Here is a 26769-nt window from a genome sequence, read left to right on the forward strand (position 1 = left end):
GTACCAGTCAATGGACCGCGAGGGACCGCGACTTGTCAGGCTGACAAGTCGCCTGACAAGTCGTGGCAGTGTGAATGGAGTCTAAATCTAAGCCAATTGCCGGCAATGGCACTGTCCAAATCGGTGCGATGCCAACTTTTCGACGCCGCACTGATTCCCAAAAGTAATTTCTGTACTACTTTTGATGACTTCGGGGGGAGATTTCAATAGACATCTGTGCAGGAACCCACACAGATGTCTGTGAAATCGCCCACCGAAGTCAGACTGAAAATGCCGGTTTTAAACCATGCGAGTTTACACCGGCCTCAGTGTGAACCTACCATTAACCCCCCTGGCGGTATTCCCGAGTGTGGCTCGGGTTAACGTTCAGTACCAAAAGCGGTAACCCGAGCCAGACTGGGAATTACCCCAGAATGTTACTCACCTTCCCTGCGATCCCCCGCCGTCCTCCCCTTCACTGACCATACCTGATGATGAATTTTCCCACGAATTGCTATCGCTCAGTTCTTCAGGTAACTCAGTTTCACTGTCGCTATTTTCCAGTTCGTCTAAAAGCGCTTTTGCGCAAAAGGAATGCTTTTTGGACACCATGGTCATTCTCTATTTTCCAGGCACAAAGAACTGGAAAAGCACAGGCAGGGCACTGGTAAAGTCACCAGGTGAAATCCTGTGATGAAATGGCATGATACAGTGTAATCCGTTAGGATCACAACTTTGTATCATGTCATTTAGTGTATTTACATTTTTTAAATTGCCGCCGGTTCCACCCCCTTGCGTCGCAACGCTCGCAGGGAAGGGAACTGGAAGACAGGTAGCGGCATCGGCCGAGTACACAGCGGGACGACAGCGGTAGGACGGCGGGGGATCGCAGGGGAAGGTGAGTTTTAAAATGTAAAACAGATTTCCATGCAAAAGAATGTACCACTTTTAGCACATGAAATCTGGACATAATCAGACCGCCAGGGAGGTTAAAGAGAAAAAAAAATGCAAAATGCTTGAAAACTGCGTGCAAAAAAGCAGAAAAACAAGGGTTTAAAAAGGCAAAACGCACTGCAAAAGGTGCATGAAAAACGCATTAAAGCGGAGTTCCACCCAAAAGTGGAACTTCCGCTTTAGGGAGTCCTGACCCCCCGACATGCCACATTTGGCATGTCATTTTTTTGGGGGGGGGGGGGGGGGGAGCGGGTACCTAGTTTTGACAGGTACCCGCTCCCACTTCCGCTCGGAGCGCCGCGGCGCCCTGAGCGGAAGTTCTCCTCTCCCCCTCCCTCCCTGCAATCTTCTGGGACACGTCAGAGGTCCCAGAAGATTGCCGGCCAATCACGGCGCGCAGCGCGACTCGCGCATGCGCAGTGGGTACCCGGCTGTGAAGCCGCAAACTGTAACAGCCGGGTGCCCACAGCAGTGATGCCGGCGCCGAGGGAGAGGATCGAGGCTTCCGGCGGCCGCATCGCTGGACCGTTGGACAGGTGAGTAAATGGCTGGAACTCCGCTTTAAGTGCAGCTGCATAGATGTGAACCTAGACTTTATAGAGGTTATCCCACCACCCACATTGGCTGAAAAACAAACCCAGTAGGGTAAAATGTGACATAATAAAGGGACACAATCTCTTGTGTAAACACTGGTAGCCTCGAGGTTCAGAAAATGATTTGTCATTCTTGATAGTAGGTTAAATAATATATATTTATTTGTATTTGGCTGACTTGTTTGACCTTACCAATCCTGTTCCTGCTTTGCTTCAGGGGTTGTGTAATAAGCAGAGAAAGCGAGCAAGAAAAAGGCAGTGCTTGTTTGTAATCCTTCCCCTCCCAGGACCTCATAAGGGAAGCACTCGTCTCTTGTACTCTGTCTCTCTGCTTGTATACCATAGGAAAAATGGCTACTGCTGAGGAGAAACAAACAAAGAAGGAGAAATTCCTGGCAGAAATGAAAAAAGTTGCAGAAAAGGCCAGTAAATTGACGCCAGAAGAGCTGAAGTTTAGTTATAAAGGAATTCTGTACCCTAGTGTTCTCTGCAGCGAGGCGACATTTCAAGCAATGGAGAAATTGGAGGCTACAGAAGATGATGTGATAATCCTAACCTATCCTAAATGTGGTAAGTTGACTGTGAGAGTTTTGTTTTGTCAAATGGGAGTCTGTTTTCCTAAAGCCAAACTCCAAGAAAACCACAAAATAAACAGCTAAAATACATTCAGGCGGTCCCCCGGTTACAAACATCCGATTTACAAATGACTCCTATTTACAGAGGGAGACAACAGGAAGTGAGGAGAAATCTCCCCCTAGGAAGGGAAATTCACTCCTGTAAGAGTTCTCATGGGAAAAAGGTGTCTGCGCTGAAGCCTTATCACTAATCCTTGTTTCCACAACAATCCAAAAATTTCAAAATCCAGTTGTCCAATCCCCTATGCTATCCAAAAAACGTAAAAATTATTCCTTTGGCTGGAGCTACACTTAAAAAAAATTACCTGTTCCGACTTACAAACTAGTTTGACTTAAGAACAAACCTACGAGCCCCATCTTGTTTGTAACCTGGGGACTGCCTGTATATGGGAGTTGATTTACCTGTGATATGGGTCATGTTCACACCATGGCATTTTTGCACACATTATCAAAACGCACAGCACTTCACTATGATTGGCCAATGCACTGAAGCAGTGCACCTGCACTTCATTGCTTAAAAAAAAAAAAAAGTGTCAAGTGCAGCTTCTGGTGCACTGCGGTGTGTTGGAAGTAAAGATGAACTTAAATTCCCTCTGAACGCCTTAAGCCCCTGTCCAGAGTTGTGTTTTGTTGGTTGGAATGTGCCTAGACTGCACACGAATTTTCTCGCCCAACAAAAATCTGCTTCTGAAGTGATGTCATGTGTTGGTTTGCTTTCTTTGTGTTCTTTCTTCTCTGAGCATGCCCAGTCTTGCTCATAAGATTTTTTCCCTGTCAATCTGTACTGACTGCACGAAAATCGGCCGTGTTTTGACGGCCAACAAAAATTTTATAGTCTGCACACCATATTTTTTCGGCCGAAAAGTCAGAGTCGGTTGTCGGAAGCATCATACTAACAAGCCGAAAATCGGCAGATCGGACGTTGGACAAAAATTCCCTGCCAATTTTTGATGTGTGTGTACGGGGCTTTAGTATGTGAACTTCCATCTTGTTCTATATTCCAGTCCAATCAGCTGCAGGCCGGGTCATCCCTCACCCCACAGGCCACAGCAAACGTTAAAAAAGGGCGGGATGCTGGTGCTGTTAGTAACCCCATATGGACACAGTGGTGGAACTACCAGGGTGGCAAAGGTCGCATTTGCACCTGGGCCTTGGTGTTCTGCCACCATTGAGGGGGCCTGCTGTGAGACCGTAAGGCTCAGTTCACACCGCTGCAACCCCAAAGTTGTGCAACTTGCTGGCAACTTCTTTGCTACTTGCTTGCTATTTCCTTTGCAACTTTTTTGTGATTTAACATTGCAATCTATAGCATTCAAATAGCACAAAAGTACCAGAAAAGTAGTGCAGGAACCCTTTTTTTGTTGCTGCGACTTGGGTCGCACTGAATATCCCTTTCAGCTTCGGAAGATTTTACCCCATTTATGACTAGGCCATTTTTTGCTATTCGGTACTGCGCTACCTTAACCACTTGCTGACCGCTCACATTGAGCGTACTGCGGCAAAGTGGCTCGTTCCCGTCCAGCGACGTAGACCGTAGTCGCTGGACTCCTCCCCTTGTGGGCGGCACGCGCGCACCGCCGGAGGCTCGCTCCCGCTGTATTCAGTCACAGCGGGAGTCGGGCCAGGGGAGGAACGGCGATGATCACCGCCGCTCTTCCCCGATCGTCGGGGAATCGAGTGTGGAGAACCGCCCGCTTGTGTAAACAAAGCGGGCAGATCTCCTAAGTGACAGACAAGGTCAGATTGCAGCATAGCTGAACATGCGATCTGTCCCTGTGTCACTCAGTTACCTCCCCCCACACACGTTAGTAAGCACCAGGCATACATTAACCCCTTGATCACTAATAAAAATTAACCCCTTCCCTGCCAGTTTCATTTTTACAGTAACAGTGCATATGTATAGCACTGACTACTGTAGTAATGTCACTGGTACCCCCAAAAGTGTCAAAAATGTCAGTCAAGGGTCCGATCTGTCCGCTGCAATGTCACAGTCCCGCAAAAAAAATCGCAGATTGCCGCCTTAATGCGTTAAAAAAAAAAACACCAAAAATGACAAATCTTTCCCTTAGTTAGTAAATGCAATAACTTTTGCGCAAACCAATCAAAATACGCTTATTGCGATTTTTTTTTTTTTTTTTTTATCAAAAATATGTAGCAGAAAACAAATTGGCCTAAAATGATAAAAAATTTAGATTTTTACATTTTTTTTGGGGGGGGGGGGGGGAATTCCATATAAAATAAATGGGAAAAATATTGTTATTTTCTCAAAATTTACGCTCTTTTTTTGTTTATAGCGCAAAAATTAAAAATCACACAGGTGATCAAATACCACCAAAAGAAAGCTCTGTTTGTGGGAAAAAAAGGACGTAAATTTCGTTTGGGTATGGCGTTGCATGACCGCGCAATTGTCAGTTAACCACTTTACCACCGGAGGATTTTCCTGCTAAAAGACCAGGGGTTATTTTGCGATTTTTTACTGCGTGACTTTAACGGACAATCGCGCGGTCGTGCGACGCTGTACCTAAACGAATTTCACGTCCTTTTTTTCCCACAAACAGAGCTTTCTTTTGGTGGTATTTGATCACCTGTGCGATTTTTTGATCACGCGCTATAAACAAAAAAAGAGCGTAATTTTTGCAAAAACAACAATATTTTTCACTTTTTTTTATATGAAATTCCCCCCAAAAAAAATGTAAAAATCAAAATTTTTTAAAATTTTCGGCCAATTTGTTTTACGCTACCTATGTTTGGTAAAAAAAATCGCAAAAAGCGTATTTTGATTGGTTTGCGCAAAAGTTATCGCGTTTACTAACAAAGGGAAAGATTTTTGTCATTTTTGGTGTTTTTTTTTTTAATGAGTAATGGCGGCGATCTGCGATTTTTTTTGCGGTACTGCGACATTGCGGCGGACAGATCGGACCCTTGACTGACATTTTTGACACTTTTGGGGGTACCAGTGACATTACTGCAGTAATCAGTGCTATATATATGCACTGTTACTGCAAAAATGACACTGGCAGGGAAGGGGTTAACAGTATTGGACAGGGAGGGGTTAAGTGTGTCCTAGGGGCGTGATTCTAACTGTGCAGGGACAGGTCTTCTAGTGTAAAAACAAAGATCAACAGTTCTACATAGTAGAACTGTTTGATCTTCACTTTTACACAGGGAGAACTGACAGGTGGCTTGTTTACACAAGCCGCTCTGTCTTTCTCCCGCTGTACCGGCGATCGTAGTGTGACCGGCGGACATCGGGTCCGCCAGTCACACTCCCGCACTCCTCCGTGAACGAGCCGAGGCGGGCGCGCGCCTCAGCGGGCGCGCGCCCGCCCGCTATTGGCTCTGGAAGGAGTGACAGGCGAGCGACGTAGACCTACGTCACTCTGCCTGGCCGGGGCCGACTGCCGCAGTAAATATACTGTGCGCAGTCGGCAAGCGGTTAAAGTTGCACAGTGCCGAATCGCAAAAAGTGGCCTGGACATAAGACAGCAAAATCCTCCGGTGGTAAAGTGGTTAACTGGTATGCAAAGCTGTACTCAAACGATATTTATATCACTTTTTTTCCACACAAATAGAGCAGTTTTTTATTACCACTGGGTTTTTTATGTTTTTGCGGTATAAATGAATAAAGACCAACAATTTTGAAAAAAAAAAAAATTTTCTGCTATAAATCATATCCAGTAAAAAAAATTACAAATCAAATTTTCTTCATAAATTTTGCCCAAAATGTTTTCTGCAACATGTTTTTTGCTAAACAAATCCCAATAAGTGTATATTGATTGGTTTGCATGAAAGTTATAGCGCCTACAAACTATGGTGTGTATATATACTGGAATTTTTATTTATTTATACTACTAATGGCGGCGATATCAGCGACTTATAATGGGACAGCAATAGTGCCGTGAGCAATCAGACACTAACTGACACTGGGGGGAACTGGCTAACTTCCACTCATATCACCAGTGACATTAATACAGTGATCAATGATGATACTGATGCAGGGAGATCAAGGGGTTAAAAGTGTGCCTAACTATGTGTAATGTGTATAAAGTGTGCTGGCATTTACTAAAGATCTCTCAGTTTCTTATCCCTCAGCGGAAGCTGGGGGGTTTTCATGCACAAGCTCTAAACCCAGAAGTAGGCAGTGGCGTACAGGTAAGTCGCTTTGCCTAAAGCAGCCACCCATCTGCAATACATTGCAGGCGGTCAGGAAGCAGTTAAGATGGCACCCATTGAAATGAAGGGCCCGGTACCAGAGGAAAGGGCCCCGGGACTAATGGAGAGGTCCCGGGACAGATGGAAAGGGCCCCTGGCTGTCAATTAGGCCCTTCATGGTTTCTTGCACTGGGGCACTAAAGGTTCTAGTTACACCTCTGTATGGACACATGCCTATATTTAGTACCTGTAAATAATGCAAAATAGAAGTTTAGAGAGGGTTGAGTTTGGAGGATGCCTGGCCTCATATCTAATTGGCATTCCATTTAACTGTGTGTGCGATAGCCAGCCAAACACATGGGAGACCGTCTGTCCGTTTCATCTGATCCGATCCTTCTGACGGATGGAAATAAGGGTTTCCATCTGTCTGGATTTCACGGACAGGATCTAATCGGATAGCAGCGGTTGTCAGCGGACATGTCCCCACTGACATCCGATGCTCCATAGGGGTGCATGGAGCATCTGATCAGGTCCACATGAAAAACTGACAGACGGACCTGGTTGTAAAGCCAGTGTGAAAGGGGCCTTAGGCAGCCTGACATTTCTCTGCTGCAGCTAGCCTATGAAACTAGGTCATTACCTTGCCCCCCGCCTGTGAAGAGACATTAAGGCCTCGTGCATATGGGCCTTACTCTGCCTGGGAGTTACAGGTGCTTTGTACGGCCATTCAAAAAATCAATAGCATTACGTAGCTGTACATGGATATCAGGGACGTGCGGTGAGGTCAGTGGCTGGTGAGGGACTGGCTAGGATCAGAGCCAGATACACACATTCTCATTATGTAGACGCTAGCAGTTCCACTCATTTAACAAAAATATTTTCAAACGCTGTCACTTTTTAAGATGTTTTTCAGTCACCCTTTTTGTTGATGCTGAAAACAATATTACTAGCAAAGATGATAATAGATTGTAGAAAAAAATAAAACCTGTCTCTTTATTTTCTGAAGCCAGAAATATAACAGTAATATTCAGTAATAAACAATAAAGGGTTTAGGGTATATAGCATAATGATATATTGTTTTGCTTGATTAAAAAAGTACCTTTTCAGCAGAAGCAGATTCTCCCTCTGCTGGGCAATACCTATTGAATTTGTGGTACCACCAAGAAATGTTGGACATTTGGCCATTTCTACCACCTGTATCCCCTCATCCACCTCTGCCTCTACTTCTGCTTCCTCTTCCTTGCCCTCTTTAGATTCATTTTCCCAAGACAACCTCTCTCCATTATCAACACCACCTCCCAAGCACCACAGAGCATACAGTACAGAGAAATGGTGCGATGCCATGTTTAAACTTGTCTGCCTAGGGGGCCAGTGTTTTTTTTTTTTACCAAAACATCCAAGAAGTAGGACCGCACTCAAGGCAAAATTTGAAATCAATGGTATCCTTTATTCCTCATAGATAAATTCATACAGACAGTGCATGACAGGCATGTCAGGTTGACGCGTTTCACGATACGAATGATCGCTTACTCATAACCACACCTTTTTTTTACCTCTCAGTAGTGGTAAGGTCCAAGCAGTGAAAATGATCTTAATACTAGGGATGATCGAACTTTTGAAAAGTTCGGTTCGACCAGAACACCCGAAATTCCCGAAAGTTTGGTTCGGATTCCAGAACCCCATTGAAATCAATGGGACCCGAACTTCTGGAATCAAAAAACACCATTTTGAAGCCCTAAAACCCAATAAATGCCCTTAAAAAGTGCCTAGGGTTCTGGGCCATGTCCTAGGGACTATTAATCCCACAAAAAAAAGTTCTTAAAAATTGTCGTTTTTGATAGAGAGCCAATTATTGAAAAAATTATTGAAAAAAAATGAGATTTCTTTGGATTTAGTGTCTGGGGGGTCTAACAATTGTACCTGTGAAGTTATAGCTCTGTAGCATGTCCAGAACCAGAAAAAAAGGATACATTTTCTTTGAATTTTTAGTAGCGCAGGGATGGGGTTCCGCTCCTTTCACACCTGGGCGTTTTTGTTGCAGGCGTTTATTGGGCATTTTTTGGGCGTCTTTGGAGGCAGGCATAACATCTGAACTTCTGTATAGGGGTATATATATACACACACACACACACACACACACACACACACACACACACACACACACACATATATATATATGAAAGGAGCGGAACCCCATCCCTGCGCTAATGAAATCATTTCAGTAGCGCAGGGATGGGGTTCCGCTCATTTCACACCTATATGTGTGTATATATATATATATATATATATGTGTGTATGTGTGTGTGTGTGTATATATATATACCCCCAATACAGAAGTTCAGATGTTATGTCTGCCTCCAAAGACGCCCAAAAAATGCCCAATAAACGCCTGCAACAAAAACGCCCAGGTGTGAAAGGATCGGAACCCCATCCCTGCACTACTGAGAATTATAAGAAAAATTATCTTTTTTTCTGGTTCTGGACCAGAACCACATATATATACACATATACACATATATGTGTGAAAGGAGCCCCATCCCTGCGCTACTGAAATTATTTCATTAGCGCAGGGATGGGGTTCCGCTCCTTTCACACCTATATGTGTGTATGTGTATATATACCCCTATACAGAAGTTCAGATGTCATGCCTGCCTCCAAAGATGCCCAAAAAATGCCCAATAAACGCCTGCAACAAAAACACCCAGGTGTGAAAGGAGCGGAGCCCCATCCCTGCGCTACTGAAATTCTAAGAAAAATTATCTTTTTTTCTGGCGGTCACCCTGACATGGAAGAGTTCGGTCACCCTGGCATAGCAGAGTCAGTTCACCCTACACTACCGTCACCCTGACACTTACCACTTTCCCTACAGAAACTAGATTATTGAATCTAACTATAGTGGTATATAGTACCCTAACTACACTGCATATCCCTTTCCTCACACTAATAATTGCAAAATGACACTGGAGCAGCAGAAATGCTTCCACTCTATTTCACAGCCTCTGTAATACAGTGCTAGAGATTTGGCAGGGCTATGTTATATACTGGGGGGTGTATGGGGGGCGTATTCACTCCTGATTGGCCTCTGGATCCCCTAGTCACTCCAAATTGCTTTTACTGATGTTTCTGGGCCAATCACTGGCTTTTAAAGCCCAGTTCCTGTCCCATTGCATTTTGGGAGGTTCTGGTGGCCAAATTCTGATCTTTTACTGCAAAAAGTTCGGAATTCGGCCGAATTTCGAACAGCCAATGTTCGGGTCGAACCGATGGTCGACCCGAACCGTTCAATCATCCCTACTTAATACTCATGCTATGGTGAATAAATCTGAAATATCTGCAGCTACTGTGCACAAAGTGTGAATCACTCGTAAAACATAAAAATAAATAGATACAGCACTTGCAACTATACCAAAAAATATAAAATCAGCTAAAAGTCCAAAACGTCCCAAAAAAATTAATTTACAAATGACATCTCCATATGATAAAGTGCTCTTGTGCGCCAATCTTCTTATAAATGCTGATGTGCTCCAAAAAAACTTTCTCCGTAATGTGGCACACACCCCTCCTGTATCCCCACTTACCAAAGTAATGGACTGCCAACACTACCTCTATTGTCTGCCTGCTGAAACAGAGGCTGTTTAGGCTCATGGACAGGGGGTGGAGTCACAGGAGGACCAGAAGTGGTAGGAAGGATTGCTGTTCCCCCAATGTAAATGCCAGCTGAGCTAAAACCAGAAAGCTGAGGATTAAAAAGGCCTGGCTTTTTCTCCATCATATGTCTCCACTTCTGGGAGGAAGGAAGTGTTGGCACAGGAGAAGGGGAGGAGGCTACGTAAGAAATGTTCCATCCATTGTGAATTATCAGTCTCTGCTTAAGCTTTTAGGAGGAGTTTTCATTCTCCCTGGATTCTGTCCGGACAGTGCTGATTGGCCCTGTGCTGATCACATGCAATCTCCCAAGAATAAAAAATTTCTAGCTATACACACAAAACTGAGCATGTGCAGCTTGACTTCTAATGCTTTGTTCTATCACAAAATGGGTTGGAGTCAGTTTAAGTAGAGGAGAATCAGAGAAGACAGAATCACACAACCTTTATACACAATGCAGAGGATTAACAGTCCACATTGAGTATAAAAAGCATGCTTTACTGCATATACAGACTGATTTTACTGTTGTGGGCTTAGTAGGTTTTGCAGTGTTTTCCCTACAACCTCAATGAAGATTACATGCACCACTGGGCCTAGTAGCCAGAGCTTGCAGAACATGCAGTGGAGATTTTTTCCTGACTTCAAGTGTCTTATTGGAACAGGTGTTTAATGCATCTGGGGGAGTGATGACAAATAGTTATTAGCTGCAGCTTGCTGCCCAGTCTTTAGCTCAGATGGAGCATATTTTACAAAATTAAGGTGGTGGTGCTGCTGTCACTGATGCCTTTGTATTCCTCTCACCACAGCTTATCTGTAATCATTTTGATTATTAATTCAGTGCTCTGAGTCCTGCAAATTGTTTAGAAAGACCCCTTCCAGGGCCTTCTGATCTGAGGCCTGGCTATTTTTTCAGGAACCCCTCCTATGTTCTTTGGCTTGGCCATGTGGATATGGCGATGCTGCTGTCCCAATGTGGTGCCATGAGCTTTTTAAAATGATTTACCCTTATATGCCCAAGTTTGATGCTCTAGTTTTGTGTTACCAGGAAATCTGTTTGTGATTTGCAATGCTGTGCCATCAAATGTGTTTACCCTCAAACCCAGAGGAAGGAATCCTTAGTTTTTTGGTAGAGTGACCGATGCCTATTGTGAAGTCTATTTCTGCTTCTAGCTTTTTATTTTGACTGCCATTTCCTTTAAAAATGTTTTTGATGTCCTGCTGATGTTGTGTACAAAGTAGGTATTTAAAAAAAAAAAAAAAATGCTGACATATAGTGCAAAGTGTTAGTGTTGTGAGTCCTAGAAATGACCCTTAGGGCTTGTTCTAACGCTTAACAAACGCTCCTATAGCGTTATTATGGGCATTAGACTCACTTTAATGAGCATTAGTATGGTCGTTTTACAAGCGTTAATGAGGAGTTAAAAATTCTCCCCAAACTCCCTATGGGAACTTCTGAAGCGTTTGAGGTAACATTAAGGTGTGTTAAAACTGCTCCACAAACTCCTATTCCATTACAGTCAATAAACTAATATTAACACCTTGCAACTGATCCTCAACTGCCTGCCAGAGCATTTGCGAAGCGTTACCATAGACTTGAATGGGAGGCGTTAAAAGGCTTCAAATGCTTCCTGACTCAACTTGAGGCTTTCATTTTGAAGCGACGCTAACACTTCATGTTTTGATAGTGTGAACAGCACTTTGTGTTTTCTATTGTATCTTATGCAAAGGCATTTGAGGGGCACTTTTAACGCCTCTCAAATGCCTGCTTTTATGCCAGTGTGAATTCAGCCTTAGTGATTCTGCAACAACCTATACACCATTAAGGGACCTCCACAAAGCTGTAAATTTAGGGATTTTCATCCCATTTATGTTGCCCTTAAAGTCGCACAAAATACCCCTTCCCCACCACTGCACACATTTTTCCATTTTTTGATTATAAAATAGCAACATGTTCCTCAGACATTTTGGTGGGCTTTCCATGCTATTTTGTTGTGTTTGGCTGTTGCAGTTTCCGTCCAGTCCTGAACAAACTACCAGAATTTTTTCCTATTGACTTTCAATGAGGGTGTGAATTTCATGATTTCCAAAGCTTAAATGTTTCGACCTGTTCGACTGAACTGCTCGCAATACAAACAGAGATATATTTAAGAAACACGATTTAAGGATATTTCCAGACATTTTAAGTGCAAATAAGCTAACATAGTTTGACTTTGAGAGTTAAAAGTGCTTGTGCAGTCAGTCCCCAGTAGGTATATGCATTCTATGAATAGGAACATGCCCAAGGGTTGATACAGTGCTGTAACTGTTCTGTTCATATTGCATTTATATTTTTGAATTTTTTGATTTTCCTACAAATGGTTGTAACTTCTACAGTAAAACATTTATTGTTGACAGTAGTTTATAAAAGCTATAAGGAGCATATAAGAAGTGCAGTTATCATGTTCTGGAAGAACATTGGGTTTTTTTCCTTTCTTCTCCCAATGCAGCCTAAGTTAGTCATAAACTGAACTAAAATAGTTTGGGTTATTTAAACAAAAGCATAAAGGGGATAAAAATCACTTGACTTCTCAGACTCATCAGCCTTCTGTATAATGTGTTGTATTGCATTCTAGGAACAAACTGGACAATACAGATACTACATGAAATACTATTTGAAATGCACAACAAAGAGCCGACATTGGATCAAGCTATGTTGGAGTTTGGAAATTCAGAGAAGTTTGAGGTATGCAAGAAAAACTATCATAGCTTTAAATAGTGAATAAGGTAATACATGATCAGTAACTATTTACTTTGTAGATTTGTTAAAGGTGACACGTCATAGCATCCAATCACATTTCAATTTACTGTAGTGAACTCAGGTAAGCGCAGGGATGGGGATTGAGTTCAGGCCCAAATTAGGTGCATACTTTGCTTGTTTGTCATTTGGTGAACTAAATGGGTTGTTTGCCCGCCCACCAAGCTGAACCTATGGTTGAAATGAAAAGTCATACATTTACCAGTGATATGGATATGGCTGCTAAATGTAACAGCAACCCTGAGTCAGGGATTCCTGGCCAGCAGATGAATGTAAACAAGGTGGGGGGGGCTGACATCTCTTACCAAATAGGGCCATGACTATATGGCCAATGAGCCGCCATAGCCTGCCTCTTTGGTTGCAAACCAGCTGCTATTCAATAAATTAGTTATTTGTGACAGGAGCACATTCACTCCCCATTTTTGTTTCAGCGGGCTGGTATTGTTGTTCATCTAGATCTACATCACTGGACAATGTGATTAATGATGGCTTTACATGATTTCACAGAATGTGGGGTTGATATCTGGGGCCTCCTTTTTTAAAGAACGCTTCCAGATTCTGATTAGATCCATGCTCATTACAGTTACCCGCAGAAACCTACGCCATCTCAACCCTTCTCTTCTCTACTCTGCTACCGGCCACCTCTATGACAATATTGCACCCCTGTCCTGCACCAACCTAGCCACTTCTGTCTACAACACTTCACTCTTAGCCTCCCTGGACACATTGGCCCCCCTCACCACACACCGAATCAGGCCCCGACCCCTTCAACCTTGGCAAACCGATAACACTAGAAGTCTGAAAAAGCATAGCCGTGCTCTTGAGCGCCTATGGCGTAAGACTCGGTCTCAGAAGGATTTCAACCAATATAAATCCGCCCTCCAAAAATACAATTCCAGTCTCCACACTGCCAAACAGACCTATTTTATCACTCTCATTAACAGCCTGTCATCACGCCCCCGGCAACTCTTCGCTACCTTTAACTCTCTACTCCGTCCTCCACTACCCCCTCCCACTGACTCACTCACTGCCCAGGAGATTTCCAACCACTTCAAACAGAAGATTGACACAATTCGTAAGGAGATTGTTGCTGTTCAGATACCTTCCTCCATGCCTTATGCTTCACGCCCACAAGTGCGATCATTACTTCCCTCATTCAACCCCGCCACTACAGACGAGGTTGCTAAACTACTTGCTAACGTCCACTTAACAACCTGCCCTCTGGATCCTGTTCCCTCGCAAATGCTACGTTCACCTTCTGGCCCTATTCTACACTCTCTAACCCACATCTTCAATCTCTCCCTCTCTTCTGGCATCTTCCCCAACTCTCTAAAACATGCACTAGTCAGCCCCATACTTAAAAAGCCCTCACTGGACCCAACCGACCTGAACAACCTACGCCCTATTTCCTTGCTCCCCTTTTCATCCAAACTCCTCGAACGTCTAGTCTACAACCGACTGTGCGACCACCTAGCCGAGAATAGCCTCCTTGATCCTCTTCAGTCTGGATTTCGGCCTCAACACTCCACTGAAACTGCACTCCTAAAGCTGACAAACGATCTGCTAACGGCCAAAACCAATGGACACTATTCTGTACTCCTACTTCTGGACCTTTCTGCTGCCTTTGATACGGTTGACCATCCCTTCCTCCTCAAAAAACTCCATGCCTTTGGTCTCCGTGACTGTACTCTTCACTGGTTATCTTCTTATCTAACCGCACCTTCAGCGTTACCTACAATTCTACTTCCTCCTCTCCTCTTCCCTTCTCTGTTGGAGTCCCCCAAGGCTCTGTTCTTGGACCCCTCCTATTTTCAATCTACACCTCCTCTCTAGGTCAGTTGATAGCCTCCCACGGCTTCCAATACCACCTCTACGCTGACGATACCCAAATCTACCTATCCACTCCTCAGCTCTCTCCCTCAGTCTCCTCACGCATCACTAATTTACTATCAGATATATCGGTCTGGATGTCTCACCACTTCCTCAAACTAAATCCATCCAAAACCGAACTTATAATTTTTCCTCCACCGCGTGCCCCTTCCCCTGATTTCTCCGTCAATATCAATGGCATTACCATCAGCCCATCCCCACATGCCAAGGTCTTAGGTGTTGTCCTGGACTCTGAACTCTCCTTCAAACCCCACATCCAATCGCTGTCCAAATCTTGCCGCCTCAGCCTCCGCAACATCTCCAAAATACGCCCCTTTCTAACCAAAGACACAACAAAACTCCTAGTTCACTCCCTGGTCATCTCGCGCCTCAACTACTGCAATTCCCTTCTCATTGGCTTACCTCTACACAGTCTATCCCCCCTTCAATCCATCATGAATGCTTCCGCCAGACTCATCCACCTCACCAATCGCTCAGTGTCCGCCGCTCCTCTCTGTCAAGCCCTCCACTGGCTTCCGCTCACCCAACGAATTAAATTCAAAATACTTACATCTTACAAAGCAATCCACAGCCTAGCCCCCAGCTACATCACCAGCCTCATCTCAAAATACCAACCTAATCGCTCTCTTCGTTCTTCTCAAAACCTCCTGCTCTCTAGCTCACTCATCACCTCCTCCCATGCTCGCCTCCAGGACTTTTCCAGAGCCTCTCCAATCCTATGGAACTCCTTACCCTTATCTGTCCGATTATCCCCCACTCTATTAGCTTTTAGGCGATCTCTGAAAACCCTCCTCTTCAGAGAAGCCTATCCTACCAACCCCTAACAAATGTACCTCCTTTTCTCCATCAACCCATCTCCCACAGTTATTGCCTTTTGTTTCACTTGACCCTCCCTTCTAGATTGTAAGCTCTAACGAGCAGGGCCCTCTAGTTCCTCCTGTTTTGAACTGTATTGTAACTGTATTGTCTTCCTTCACATTGTAAAGCGCTGCGCAAACTGTTGGCGCTATATAAATCCTGTATAATAATAATAATAATGCTCATAGACCCCCCCACATCCACCAGGCCCCAACATGAGGACAATATGATTTTCTAGGGGCGTCCCCCACCCTATGCTGCATTTTCGCTGGCCCTCCGCCCCCCTCTCACCCCTTTCCTGGCCTGGCAGGCTGCATGCTTAGACAAGGGTCTGGTATGAATTTTTTTTAGGGGGAGGGGGGCCATACTGTTTTTTTTTTCTTGTATATTTTTTATTAGGGCCGCCCTGGTATGAATTTTTAGGAGGAACCCCATGCATTTTGGTCTTTTCTATAGGAAGTCCTACAGCAAAAGTGACATTTTTTGGGGAAAAAAAAAAACTTTGCAGGCAAATTTTATTTGCCTGCTGACGTCTTTTTTTTTTTTTTTTTGTGAAAAACTGGCATGGGAACCCTTAAAGGTCCCCTAAAAAACATACCAAACTTAAGGGTCTAGTATACAGTGCCTTGCAAAAGTATTCGGCCCCCTTGAACTTTTCGACCTTTTGCCACATTTCAGGTTTCAAACATAAAGATATAAAACTGTAATTTTTTTGTGAAGAATCAACAACAAGTGGGACACCATCATGAAGTGGAACGAAATTTATTGGATATTTCAAACTTTGTTAATAAATAAAAAACTGAAAAATTGGGCGTGCAAAATTATTCAGCCTCCTTAAGTTAATACTTTGTAGCGCCACCTTTCTTGGATTACAGCTGTAAGTCGCTTGTTATATTAAAAAAAAAATATATATATATATATACATACACAAAAAAGGGGAAAACATATGGTAATGATTCCCACTCAGCAATCAACATTTACCAAAACTATGTAATGTACAAACTTACATAATCGGACGGCATTCAAATAATCATAAAATATTAATTATTACAATTTTTAATTATATAAAGTACTACAATTTATTAAACTGCAGCAAAAATTGTATTTTTAATTGGTAAATAAGGAGATAAAGAGGGGGAAAGAGAGGGAAAGTGGGGTCAACTAATATTTATAAAATCGTTAATATCCAGTTCAATGTTGAGACCCAGTGGTATGTACGGTATGTTTTTAACTCCTAGATCCACCTTGTTTCAGCTCATGCTATGTCCCTTTTTGCATTCTTACTTCACCAGTGAGAGCTATGCTTTTTAATAGCTGTAAACAATGTACCTGCCAGGTTCCTAGTATGGTACATAGCCTAATCCTTTAAAGTGCTATGACCATTAAATCCTCTTTTAATGCTTCCTTTATGTTTATGGAGACCTATTTGTAATGCTCTAGGAGTACACCCAACATATTGCAAGCCACAAGGGCATTGCAAGCCATAAACTACATTTCTGGAACTGCAAGAAACAAAGGAACTGATGTTGTATGTTTTAAGTGTTTGTTTAGACTGAAAAGATTTTAATTTATGTCCTCTAATAACATTTACTTGACAGACACTTCATCTTCTGCAGGGATAGAAACCTTTCATATTCTAAAAAAAAAAAAAAAAAAAAAACAGATTTGGCTTTTGAACCATAGATATTGGGGGCAATACAATTTCGCAATGCTTGTACCCCCCTAAATACTACTGATGGAGTATAAGTTAATGCAGGGCCCAAAATATGTTTGTTTTTTGTAATGGACCAATGTTTTTTTAACAAGTTTTTCACCAAATCGTACTGTGATGAAAAGGTAGTGATAAAAGAGAGGTTAAAGGTGTCTGAACGTGCTGTTGTGTTATCTTTATCTCTTAATAGTTGTTCATGATCATGTTGTTCGACCTGGGCAATTGTTCTATTGAGTGTATCTAGATCATAATCATAACCTTTTTCAAAAATTCTTGATTTTAATCTTTGTGCTTGCTAAAAAAAATCATAAGAAACTGGCTCTTAGGAACTGCAGTTTAATCCCCTGCCTATCAGCTTTAAAAATGGTTATTTTAACAATTTCCCACAAACCATTTCCATTTTTCTCATCCCTCGTTAACAGTTCTTATGCCAAATGGTAGCATTGGAATTCAGATGTGCATATAATTCAGTGCTGCAGCATATATTTTTTTATGTTAGGCCATAGTTCTATTTTAAATTATTGGGTTAGATTGCATCAAACAAAGCCAAGCAGCTCTGAATTGCAACAGTTTAAGAGCTGGATAGCAGTGATGTCACCACAGTTGATTAAGGGGGTATAACGTTTATGTCAGTTTGTGTGATGGGGTGGGATATGGACAGGAAAGAAACACCTGAGGTTATTCACTTTGCTTCATATGTGACTCTACCAGACAAATGATTCTTTCCTCTCTCCCTCTGTACATTTGCTATGTATTGGTAATAAACATAAAATGAAGCTTATATATCTTTTATTTTCCTTCTCTGAAGCACATGAATCAACAGCCATCACCAAGAGTCATCTCGTCACATGTTACATACGAAAACATTCCTAAAACATTTTTTGAAAAGAAGACCAAGGTATAATATTAATAAGCATGTTGATCCATTTGCAAAAAAATAAAAAATATTCAAATATTGTTGAAATATAAAAAATACCTACAGATTTTTCTATTTTATTTTTTTAAGTACAATGTCACATTTTCAGCAAATTTACAAAAAAAAAAAAAAATAACATTTAACCATCAGCTATGTAAACTTAGTTTTCATCAAGGCTACATAGTTTAGCAGTTTCTATTCTACCCATCGATTTATCCATTCTGCTTTTGTGTCTCTTGAAAGTAAATGGATAGATATTCAAAGTCCTGTGCCATACAGGATTCTGCTGCTTACTAGAACTCCCTCACACTGTTTTTGCTGCATATTGCTGAGCAGAGCACACTGCTCAACTATATTTATATGATTATTCACTACAATTTAATTAAATTAATGTAATTACAAATTAATAAATTCTTTAATGTTAATGAGGTTACCTCTTACACACCAGCCACAAATAGTATTGATGACTGGTAAGTAACTATATATTTTTTAGAACATCTCATCCCATATAGAGATTGGCATTGGGGTTACAGTTGAAAAATATTTAAATCCAAGAACAAACATTTTAAAATAACGTGAATGTAATGTAAAGCATAAATAAACCCAATATTTAAGATTTAAATGTTGCAGCTTACAAGTTCTAGGTGGGGTGGCTGCATTCCTTTTCAGTTTTCAGGCAAACAACATTTTCAGCAAGCAAGTGCAGAAAATGCCTAATGATCTTGCTAGAAATGCAGTGTCCTTGGAACTTTCTGTGAATTGAACAGAAAGCACAAAAAATAGTTGTGTTCAAACTACTCTCCCTTCTTTCTATGTAATAGGGTTAAAGAGAAGAAGGCATGCCTGAAGTCAAATTCTGGAAGGCAGCCTAGTGCCATTTATGTATCCTTCCACAGTTAGTGGATTGAGTGAACATAGCCACCCAGGGAAAGGAAGTTTGTCATTTGTAGGATTACTAAGTAAGAAAAGAAAAATAAAGCCTGAGAAAAAAAAACGAATGCTATATATAATGTATTTTATGCCTTTAAAATTATGATCATTCAGGATAATTGTATGCATGGGTTACTGAAGTAACATATAGTGAACAATACTTTTTTTTAGCCATATTAAGCCTCTGTTTTTGTTGCAGATGTTACTCATCCTTCGGAATCCAAAAGACACAGCTGTGTCTTACTACCATTTCTCAAATAAGAATCCTGTGCTTCCATCATATGAATCTTGGGACTTGTTCTTCAAGGATTATATAACTGGAAATGGTACTGACTGGAAAGGTTTAAAAATATACAGTAAAAAAAAAAAAGTAAAAAAAAAGCAGACAAAATAAATACACAATTTTATTATTAACTGTATCTTGCTCCTTAAACATTGAAAAATGTATACAGTACTTTCGTTGTTAATGCTATTAAAAATTTATAAAAGTGAATATCTAGTGAGGTGATATAGTATAATAGGCAGCTTTCTGTTGAAAACCTTTACCTGTTATCTGCCAGTTGGTTCTAGAGCTAAACCTACAGGTAGAATATGAAAACCCTTTAATGTAGGAGGCAGTGGGGTTGATTTTACTAAAGGATTAGATATGGTGGCTTTCAAAGTGAATGTTCACTAGTTCTAGTTCAGGAGTGGGCAATTGTGGCCCCCAGCTGTTGCAGAACTACAAGCCCCATCATGACTCTGAGAGTAACTGTCAGTCCTCCCATTGTGCCTCTGCCTCTGAGATTCATGCTTGTAATTGGCAGTTTTGCAATGTCCATATACTGTATTTCCACAACAGTTGGAGGGTCACAGTTATCTACCCTTGTTATTGAATTAGGTGAAACAAAGTGAACATCTACTTTGCAAAGAAAACCCAGTCAGCTGCAAGGAAATTGTTAAAAAAATGGATTTGTGCTTGCACATGAATGGGTGATTGAATGTTTTATGGTATTGGAACTGTTACATATTGTCTTTTACTCTAGTAATCTATGGATCGTACTTTGATTATACTCTTCAGTGGGAGAAACATATTGATGACGGGAATATCCTTGTACTTACATTTGAAGACATGAAAGCAGTAAGTGTTTTCCCTACAGTCTATAGTAATTCCCAAAACTTCTATTTTTCACGGTAAACCGGCCATTTTGCACCTGAAAATTGATACTAGCTTTGTCTGGTAGATTTATGTACAGATCCAAAACATCTACTGTATAGAAGATATCTAAAGGACTTACTGATTTAATCAGGAATTTATTCCATCAAAACAATGCTTTTGGCTAGCATTTGATGTTCAATTGGTGTAATGATACCACCAACATATCTTTGTGGTTCTTCAGCATCATTTACGACCATGTCCCTACAAATTTCTTTACTCTGAATGGTTCCACACCCAAAAATGCATAAAACAATGCACAGTATAAAGAAAAACCGTTACATAGACTTTGCTAAATGCCAAGAAGTCTTTGTGTCTAATTCTGTTGCCTATTTAGTTAAAGTAGAACTATAGGCAACATTTTGTTTTTAATTTGTTTTTCTTTTTGAATAGAGTAAGGGAGGGTTAAAAGCCCAATCTTTTTTTTTTTTTTTCACCATCTGTGTCTCATTTTTTGTTTACCATCACTTCCTGTCCCATCGCCAAACAGGAAGTGAGCGGAAATCCCTGCAAATTAGGGGAATTCCTTGGGCACCTCCAGGTCACCAGAATTAGTGGAAGATTTCCCCTCTCTTACTTTTCTGGGGACAACCCGAAATTTGGGATCTTCTTTTACTTTCACTTTCAATGATAATGGTAAACAGGACAAACAGAGAGCTTGAATCTCCTAACGGGGGCACAGAGAGCAATTAAAACTGACAAGCATTCTAATCCCTCTCCACTCCATCCAAAACTAAAAAAAAAAGTTTTACCTTTAGTTATACTTTAACCACTTGCCGACTGCGCACAGTATATTTACTGCGGCAGTCAGCCCCTCACAGCCACAGCAACGTAGGTCTACGTCGCTAGCCTGTGAGGCTCTGGGGAGCGAGCGCGCGCCGCCGGAGGCGCGCTCCCGCTCGGTCATGGACCCCCCCCCCCCCGCGCGTGTGAGCGGCGGACCCGATGTCCGCCGGTCACTCGGCGATCTTTGGGGGAGAGGGAGAAAGGCAGGCGGGTAGTGTAAACAAGCCGCCTGTCATTCTCCCCTGTGTAGAAACAATGATCATACGGTTCTACTATGTAGGACCGTTGATCATTGTTCCTACACCTCAAGCCACGGCCAATCACAGTTAGAATCACGCCCCTAGGGACACACACAGCCCCTCCCTCTCAAATAAAGTTAACCCCTTCACTGTCAGTGTATTTTTACAGTAACAGTGCATATGTATAGCACTGATTACTGTAGAAATGTCACTGGTAACCCCAAAAGTGTCAAAAATGTCAGTCAAGGGTCCGATCTGCCCGCCACAATGTCGCAGTACCGCAAAAAAAAATCGCAGATCGCCGCCATTACGCGTTAAAAAAAAACAACAAAAATGACAAAAATCTTTCCCTTTGTTAGTAAACGCGATAACTTTTGCGCAAACCAATCAAAATAAACTTTTTGCGATTTTTTTTTTTTTTTTTTTTTTTTACCAAACATATGTAGCATAAAACAAATTGGCCGAAAATGTTAAAAAATTTTGATTTTTAAATTTTTTTTTGGGGGGGGGGGGGGAATTTCATATAAAAAAATTTGAAAAATATTGTTATTTTTGCAAAATTTACTCTCTTTTTTTGTTTATAGTGCATGATCAAAAAATCGCACAGGTGATCAAATACCACCAAAAGAAAGCTCTGTTTGTGGGAAAAAAAGGACGTCAAATTCGTTTAGGTACAGCGTCGCACGACCGCGCAATTGTCCGTTAAAGTCACGCAGTGCCGAATCGCAAAATACCCCCTGGTCAGGAAGGGGATAAAATCTTCTGGGGCTTAAGTGGTTAATACATGTCCCCCATATGCATTTAGTTTAATTTTCTTTGCTAGAGCAGCTCCCAAAACAACGTGCTGCCCTGCTCCCGGTACTGTCGCTGAGGTGTTACTACTTGGTATCAACAGAACTTACAAAATTATAAAATTTCATGTTTCAAAATCCGAATTTGGATTTCCTTGTCAGACTTTACTCACCAAAGTTTTACTAATAGTAGTAATTAAAACTATAACCCTGGTCAATCTTTTTGGTCAAAGCATGATCTCAAATAGAGTACCTGAAAGCAGCAAGTCTGTTATATGGCTGCTGATGGTCAGGAAACGATGGCAGACTGGACAGCAGATTGCCCTTGCACCCTGGCCTTCAGCTTTCCTGCTTGAACTGAAATAACTTATCCTTCAATCAGGAGAATTCAAATTCTTCATGTATATGACATTTGTGTGCGTGATTTTTTTGTTAATTAGAGCTTTTCACACCAATAAATCAAGCACTGAAGGGAGTGCAGGAACTGCAGTCCAATGACAGAGAACCATGACATCAAAGCAGAGGAGCAAATGGCCAAGCGTACATACAGGGAATGTACCAGCAGAGGAAAGGGTAAAGGAAATCGAGAATAAGCAAGCTGCCATGGCTGATCTTTTTTTCGAAAATGCCAGTTGCCTGGCAGTCATGCTAATCCAGTTAATCCAGTGGCTTCAATACTAATCAAAGCACAGACATGGAACAAGTACAGATCAGAAGTTCACCACTCACTGTGACTTTCTAATCTTAAAGCTTGGTCCTGGTCAGAAACCTCAAACATTGAAGCCAAAGGCAGCTAGTATTGTTAGATGGAGTTCAGAAATGCCAGACCCAATATTTCTTCAATGCATGCTTCCTTTAACATGGATCCAACTGTAGAGGTGTGTGTAAAAGAAAATATTATATACATTCATTAGCATTTTGTCCTCCCTAAAATGTATCCCACCAACTGAAGTATGAGCACCCCACAATTTGACATTTATTGTTTGGAAATATTTCTGCCCTATAGCCTTTTCTTCTCTTTTTTGGGTCTTCACCAAAATGGCAGCTGAAGTAATAGCACATGACAGTTTGACACCTTCAATGTGTAAATTGGAAAGCCTGTATCCCCCCCCCCCCCAATACACACATGGTACTGCCCCTTCATCAGCCTTCATTTTGTGACTTTTTTAATCTTGAGGGCCCATGCTTTTTGTGAACAAGATGAAGCTGAGTGTTCACCTCCTGCCATTGTGAATTTGTTGGATAATTTCTACGTTAGCTTCCTTGGGGGGTGCATTCTCTGGTGAGTGTTCATCGGTGCTTTAGAAAACATGACGTTATTAATATTTTAACACTATATTGTCATAGATTGCGTTTTTATATGTTGTTTTTTTTTTTTTGTCTAAAGGACCTTTCAAAGGCACTAAGAAAAATAAGTGACTTCTGTGGCTTCGCTCTGACAGATGAGCAAATCAAGTTGGTACAGGAAAAAACGACTTTTTCTTCTATGAAGGAGAAATCCAGTAGCACACATGGAGATCTTGGGAATGTTTTCTTCAGAAAAGGTAAAATATTAAAACTGATTTGTCCTGTGTTGTACAAATAAATAACAGATCCAAATCCAGGATATGGAAATGATAGCAAGTCCAGATATGCAAGGGAGGCAATAGGGAAAGGGACTGGGAATCGTAGGGAAAAAAAATCAAGCATATCTGGGCAAAGGGGGATTTAATTGTGCCTAAAAAACACTATATGCAGCAAGAAAAAAATATATAAAAATATCAAAATGTATTTAGACATAGAAAATATAACAAATCAGTTAAAAAAGTAGGGATAGTCACAATCATTATACATATTTCGGTATATATCTCCAAAGATGGAGGTGTGTATAAAGATTCACTGCTTGGTCAACGCGTTTCGCTGTAGGCGCTTCATTGGGATCCAACAAATGTTCTTCAAAGTAAGTATATACAGTAATATCATATCCCTTCTATGAGAACAGGCCGCAAAAGCTTTAAGCAACAAAACATCTTGTGGGTCGATGAGTAATATAATGTATCCAGAGGTCCCAGGAACGCTTAAAATGAAGGGGCTGGTAGTAGGCTTGTAGAAGAAAGGTTCACCTGAAAATATAGAAATCCTAACATCCAAGGGTTAAGTAACCCCATATATCAGTAGGGATGTGTACTGGAGACAGATAAAAAAATAACAAAAGACCAGCGGGGTGTCCAATCCAGACTATAGGCTCTTACAGGGCCAGGGAGAGTAGAGAAAAGAGCATCCCTGTATGTCAATAAGCCATAGATGGAGGGAATAAGTCTTAACACACTGTACATCCAGCAGGAGGAGACCATGGCCTTTTCTATGTCTAAATACATTTTGATATTTTTATATATTTTTTTCCTTGCTGCATATAGTGTTTTTTAGGCACAATTAAATCCCCCTTTGCCCAGATATGCTTGATTTTTTCCCCACGATTCCCAGTCCCTTTCCCTATTGCCTCCCTTGCATATCTGGACTTGCTATCATTTCCATATTTTGATTGGGGACGGTGCCATGCTATTTAACCAGCCAACTTCTTCCCACACAATCTTCATTTACAGATCCAAATCCAATACTTTGTGTTTGAGTTACAAAAATAATAGTGAAAAACAGACTGAATCTGTTTGCTTCAGCCACCCAATCATTTGCAAAGCTTTTTGTGTTCAGAAAAGTTGTATATCTCTATGGATTATCTTATTTTCTTTTTCACAATAAATGTAATCATTTGTAGACAGTGTTTTCCTGCATACTGTGCTCATTAGAAATAGTCAGTATGTTGAGAGCTTGTTTTCAAAACCCAATTTAACCATTTCAATACTGGGCACATTCACCCCCTTTCTGCCCACACCAATTTTCTGCTTTCAGAGCTGTTGCAGTTTGAATAACAATTGCATGGTCATGCAACAGTGTACCTATATGACATTTTTATAATTTTTTTTGAGACATAAAGCGCTTTCTTTTGGTGGTAGTTAATCACCACATGTTTTTAGCTTTTTTTTGCTAAACAAACAAAAATGATTAAACATTTTGAAAAAAAAAAGAAAACGTTTTTTCTTTTATTATATGTTTTAATAGTTTGCAAATAAGTAATTTTTCTTCTTTACTTTCTTTTGATGAGGCTGCACTAATGTGCTGTGATGATGCTGCACTGATGGACACTTGTGAGGCTGCACTGATGGACACTAGTGAGGCTGCACTGATAGGCACTGGTGGAGCTGCACTGATGTGCACTGATGAGGCTGAACCCATTGGTGCTGATGAGGCTGCACTGATGTGCACTGATTAGGCTTCACTGATGAACAGGCACTAATGAGGCGGCACTGATGGGCACTGCCATGCTGCACTGGTGAGCACTGATAGGCGGCACTGAAAAGCTGCACTGATGGGCACTAATAAGCTGCACTGATAGGCACTAATAATCTGCGCTGATGGGCGCTTCTTGTCACTGATAGGGCTGCACTGGTAACCAGTGCCCTGATTATCAGTGTACCAGTGCCCTGGCAGACTTGCTGGTTATCGGCTCTTCTTTCCTCACACTCTGACAGCGCATGAGAAAAGGAATGCCAATAACCGGCAAATATGTTTACATGTGATCAGCTGTGATTGTACACAGCTGATCACATGGTAAAGAGCCACTGTGATTGACACTTTACCTCGACCTGTGATCAGCTGTATCCGAAGGACAAATCGGTCATGGAGCATGCACCAGGGAGTGCGTGGAAGGTGAGTTCTGGGAGGACGTCCATGGATGCCCTTCTAGAACAAGAAAGCCACACTGTGTAGCCATCTTTAAGCTATGGCATGGTACTAAAGTGGTTAAATATAAAGTATTTGGTTTACTCTATAGCAGAACATTGGTCTATTTGTCACTCACTTTGTACAACTTGGTCGTTGTACAACTTGGTTGTGAAAGGTATCCTTATAAAATGTAAAATGAATGCTTTCTGCAAAAAATATTTCAGGTGACTCTGCTGCAAGATGATAAAAATATACTAAAGCGTAACTGAACAAGTCAAACAGATCTGTGGTCTAAAATATGGTTCTTGCTCCACACTTTGTTCCATGCATTGTTTAATTTTACAAGCTCAAAAATGTTTTATGTAATGTATTTATTTATTATGAAGTGCTTATTGAATTGCATTTTGATTGTAACTATTTAGTTATAATACCTTTTATTGACTTTATTGCTGTTAAAGGAGAAGTAGGGGACTGGAAGAGTCTTTTTACTGAAGAACAGAGCAAAGAGGTGGATGCAGAGTTTGAGAAGTATCTTGCTGGAACAAAACTAGGAAATATGATAAACTATGAAAAATACTGTACATTTTAATGTAAGTTAATCCGGTACATTAGATCACTTTTCAAGTCTTATGTTTTATGTGACTGTATTAAATAAAAAGTATTGTTTTTATTTTTTACTATATAAAATGCAGTGGTTTGAAGATTTTTGGCATATATATGGCTGTACATGTTACAATGTAATTGTACTAATTATCTCCTTTAGATCAACAAATAAATACGATGCGTGAAGGCCGACTTTACTGATAAATTGTTTATGTAGTCCCTTGCAATAGGACACCTAAGGATCTTACTGTGGGAGGCACTTTAGTGTGTGCCAAATGCCCCCCTACCCCCATGCTCTATGGTTCCTTCCCACTACTTCTGTTTTTTGTAGTGGTCTGT

General features: G+C 41.3%; 2 protein-coding genes across 2 annotated transcripts in view; both read left to right on the top strand.

Annotated features, from left to right (window-relative positions):
• The window catches only part of LOC309549693 (sulfotransferase 6B1-like), a 607359-nt gene that overhangs the window by 261227 nt on the left and 319363 nt on the right, over positions 1-26769 (top strand). The window lies entirely within an intron of this gene.
• On the top strand, positions 1791-26478 carry LOC309549692 (sulfotransferase 6B1-like). Its single transcript, XM_082250139.1, has 7 exons — positions 1791-2096; positions 12571-12680; positions 18020-18109; positions 19257-19383; positions 20083-20177; positions 23456-23612; positions 26286-26478. The coding sequence occupies exons 1-7, from the start codon at positions 1877-1879 to the stop codon at positions 26414-26416; spliced, it is 930 nt and encodes a 309-aa protein (XP_082106265.1). The 5' UTR covers positions 1791-1876; the 3' UTR covers positions 26417-26478.

The sequence above is a fragment of the Pelophylax lessonae genome (genome assembly GCF_965119305.1).
Source record: "Pelophylax lessonae genome assembly, chromosome: 3".
Classification (NCBI taxonomy): Eukaryota; Metazoa; Chordata; class Amphibia; order Anura; family Ranidae; genus Pelophylax; species Pelophylax lessonae.

Excerpts from the sequence above, each read along its gene's own strand:
- LOC309549692 (XM_082250139.1), top strand. The coding sequence starts at position 1,877 with ATGGCTACTGCTGAGGAGAAACAAACAAAGAAGGAGAAATTCCTGGCA. Across the intron at positions 12,681-18,019 it reads GAAATTCAGAGAAGTTTGAG|CACATGAATCAACAGCCATC; the intron begins GTATGCAAGAAA and ends CCTTCTCTGAAG. Across the intron at positions 23,613-26,285 it reads GAATGTTTTCTTCAGAAAAG|GAGAAGTAGGGGACTGGAAG; the intron begins GTAAAATATTAA and ends TTGCTGTTAAAG.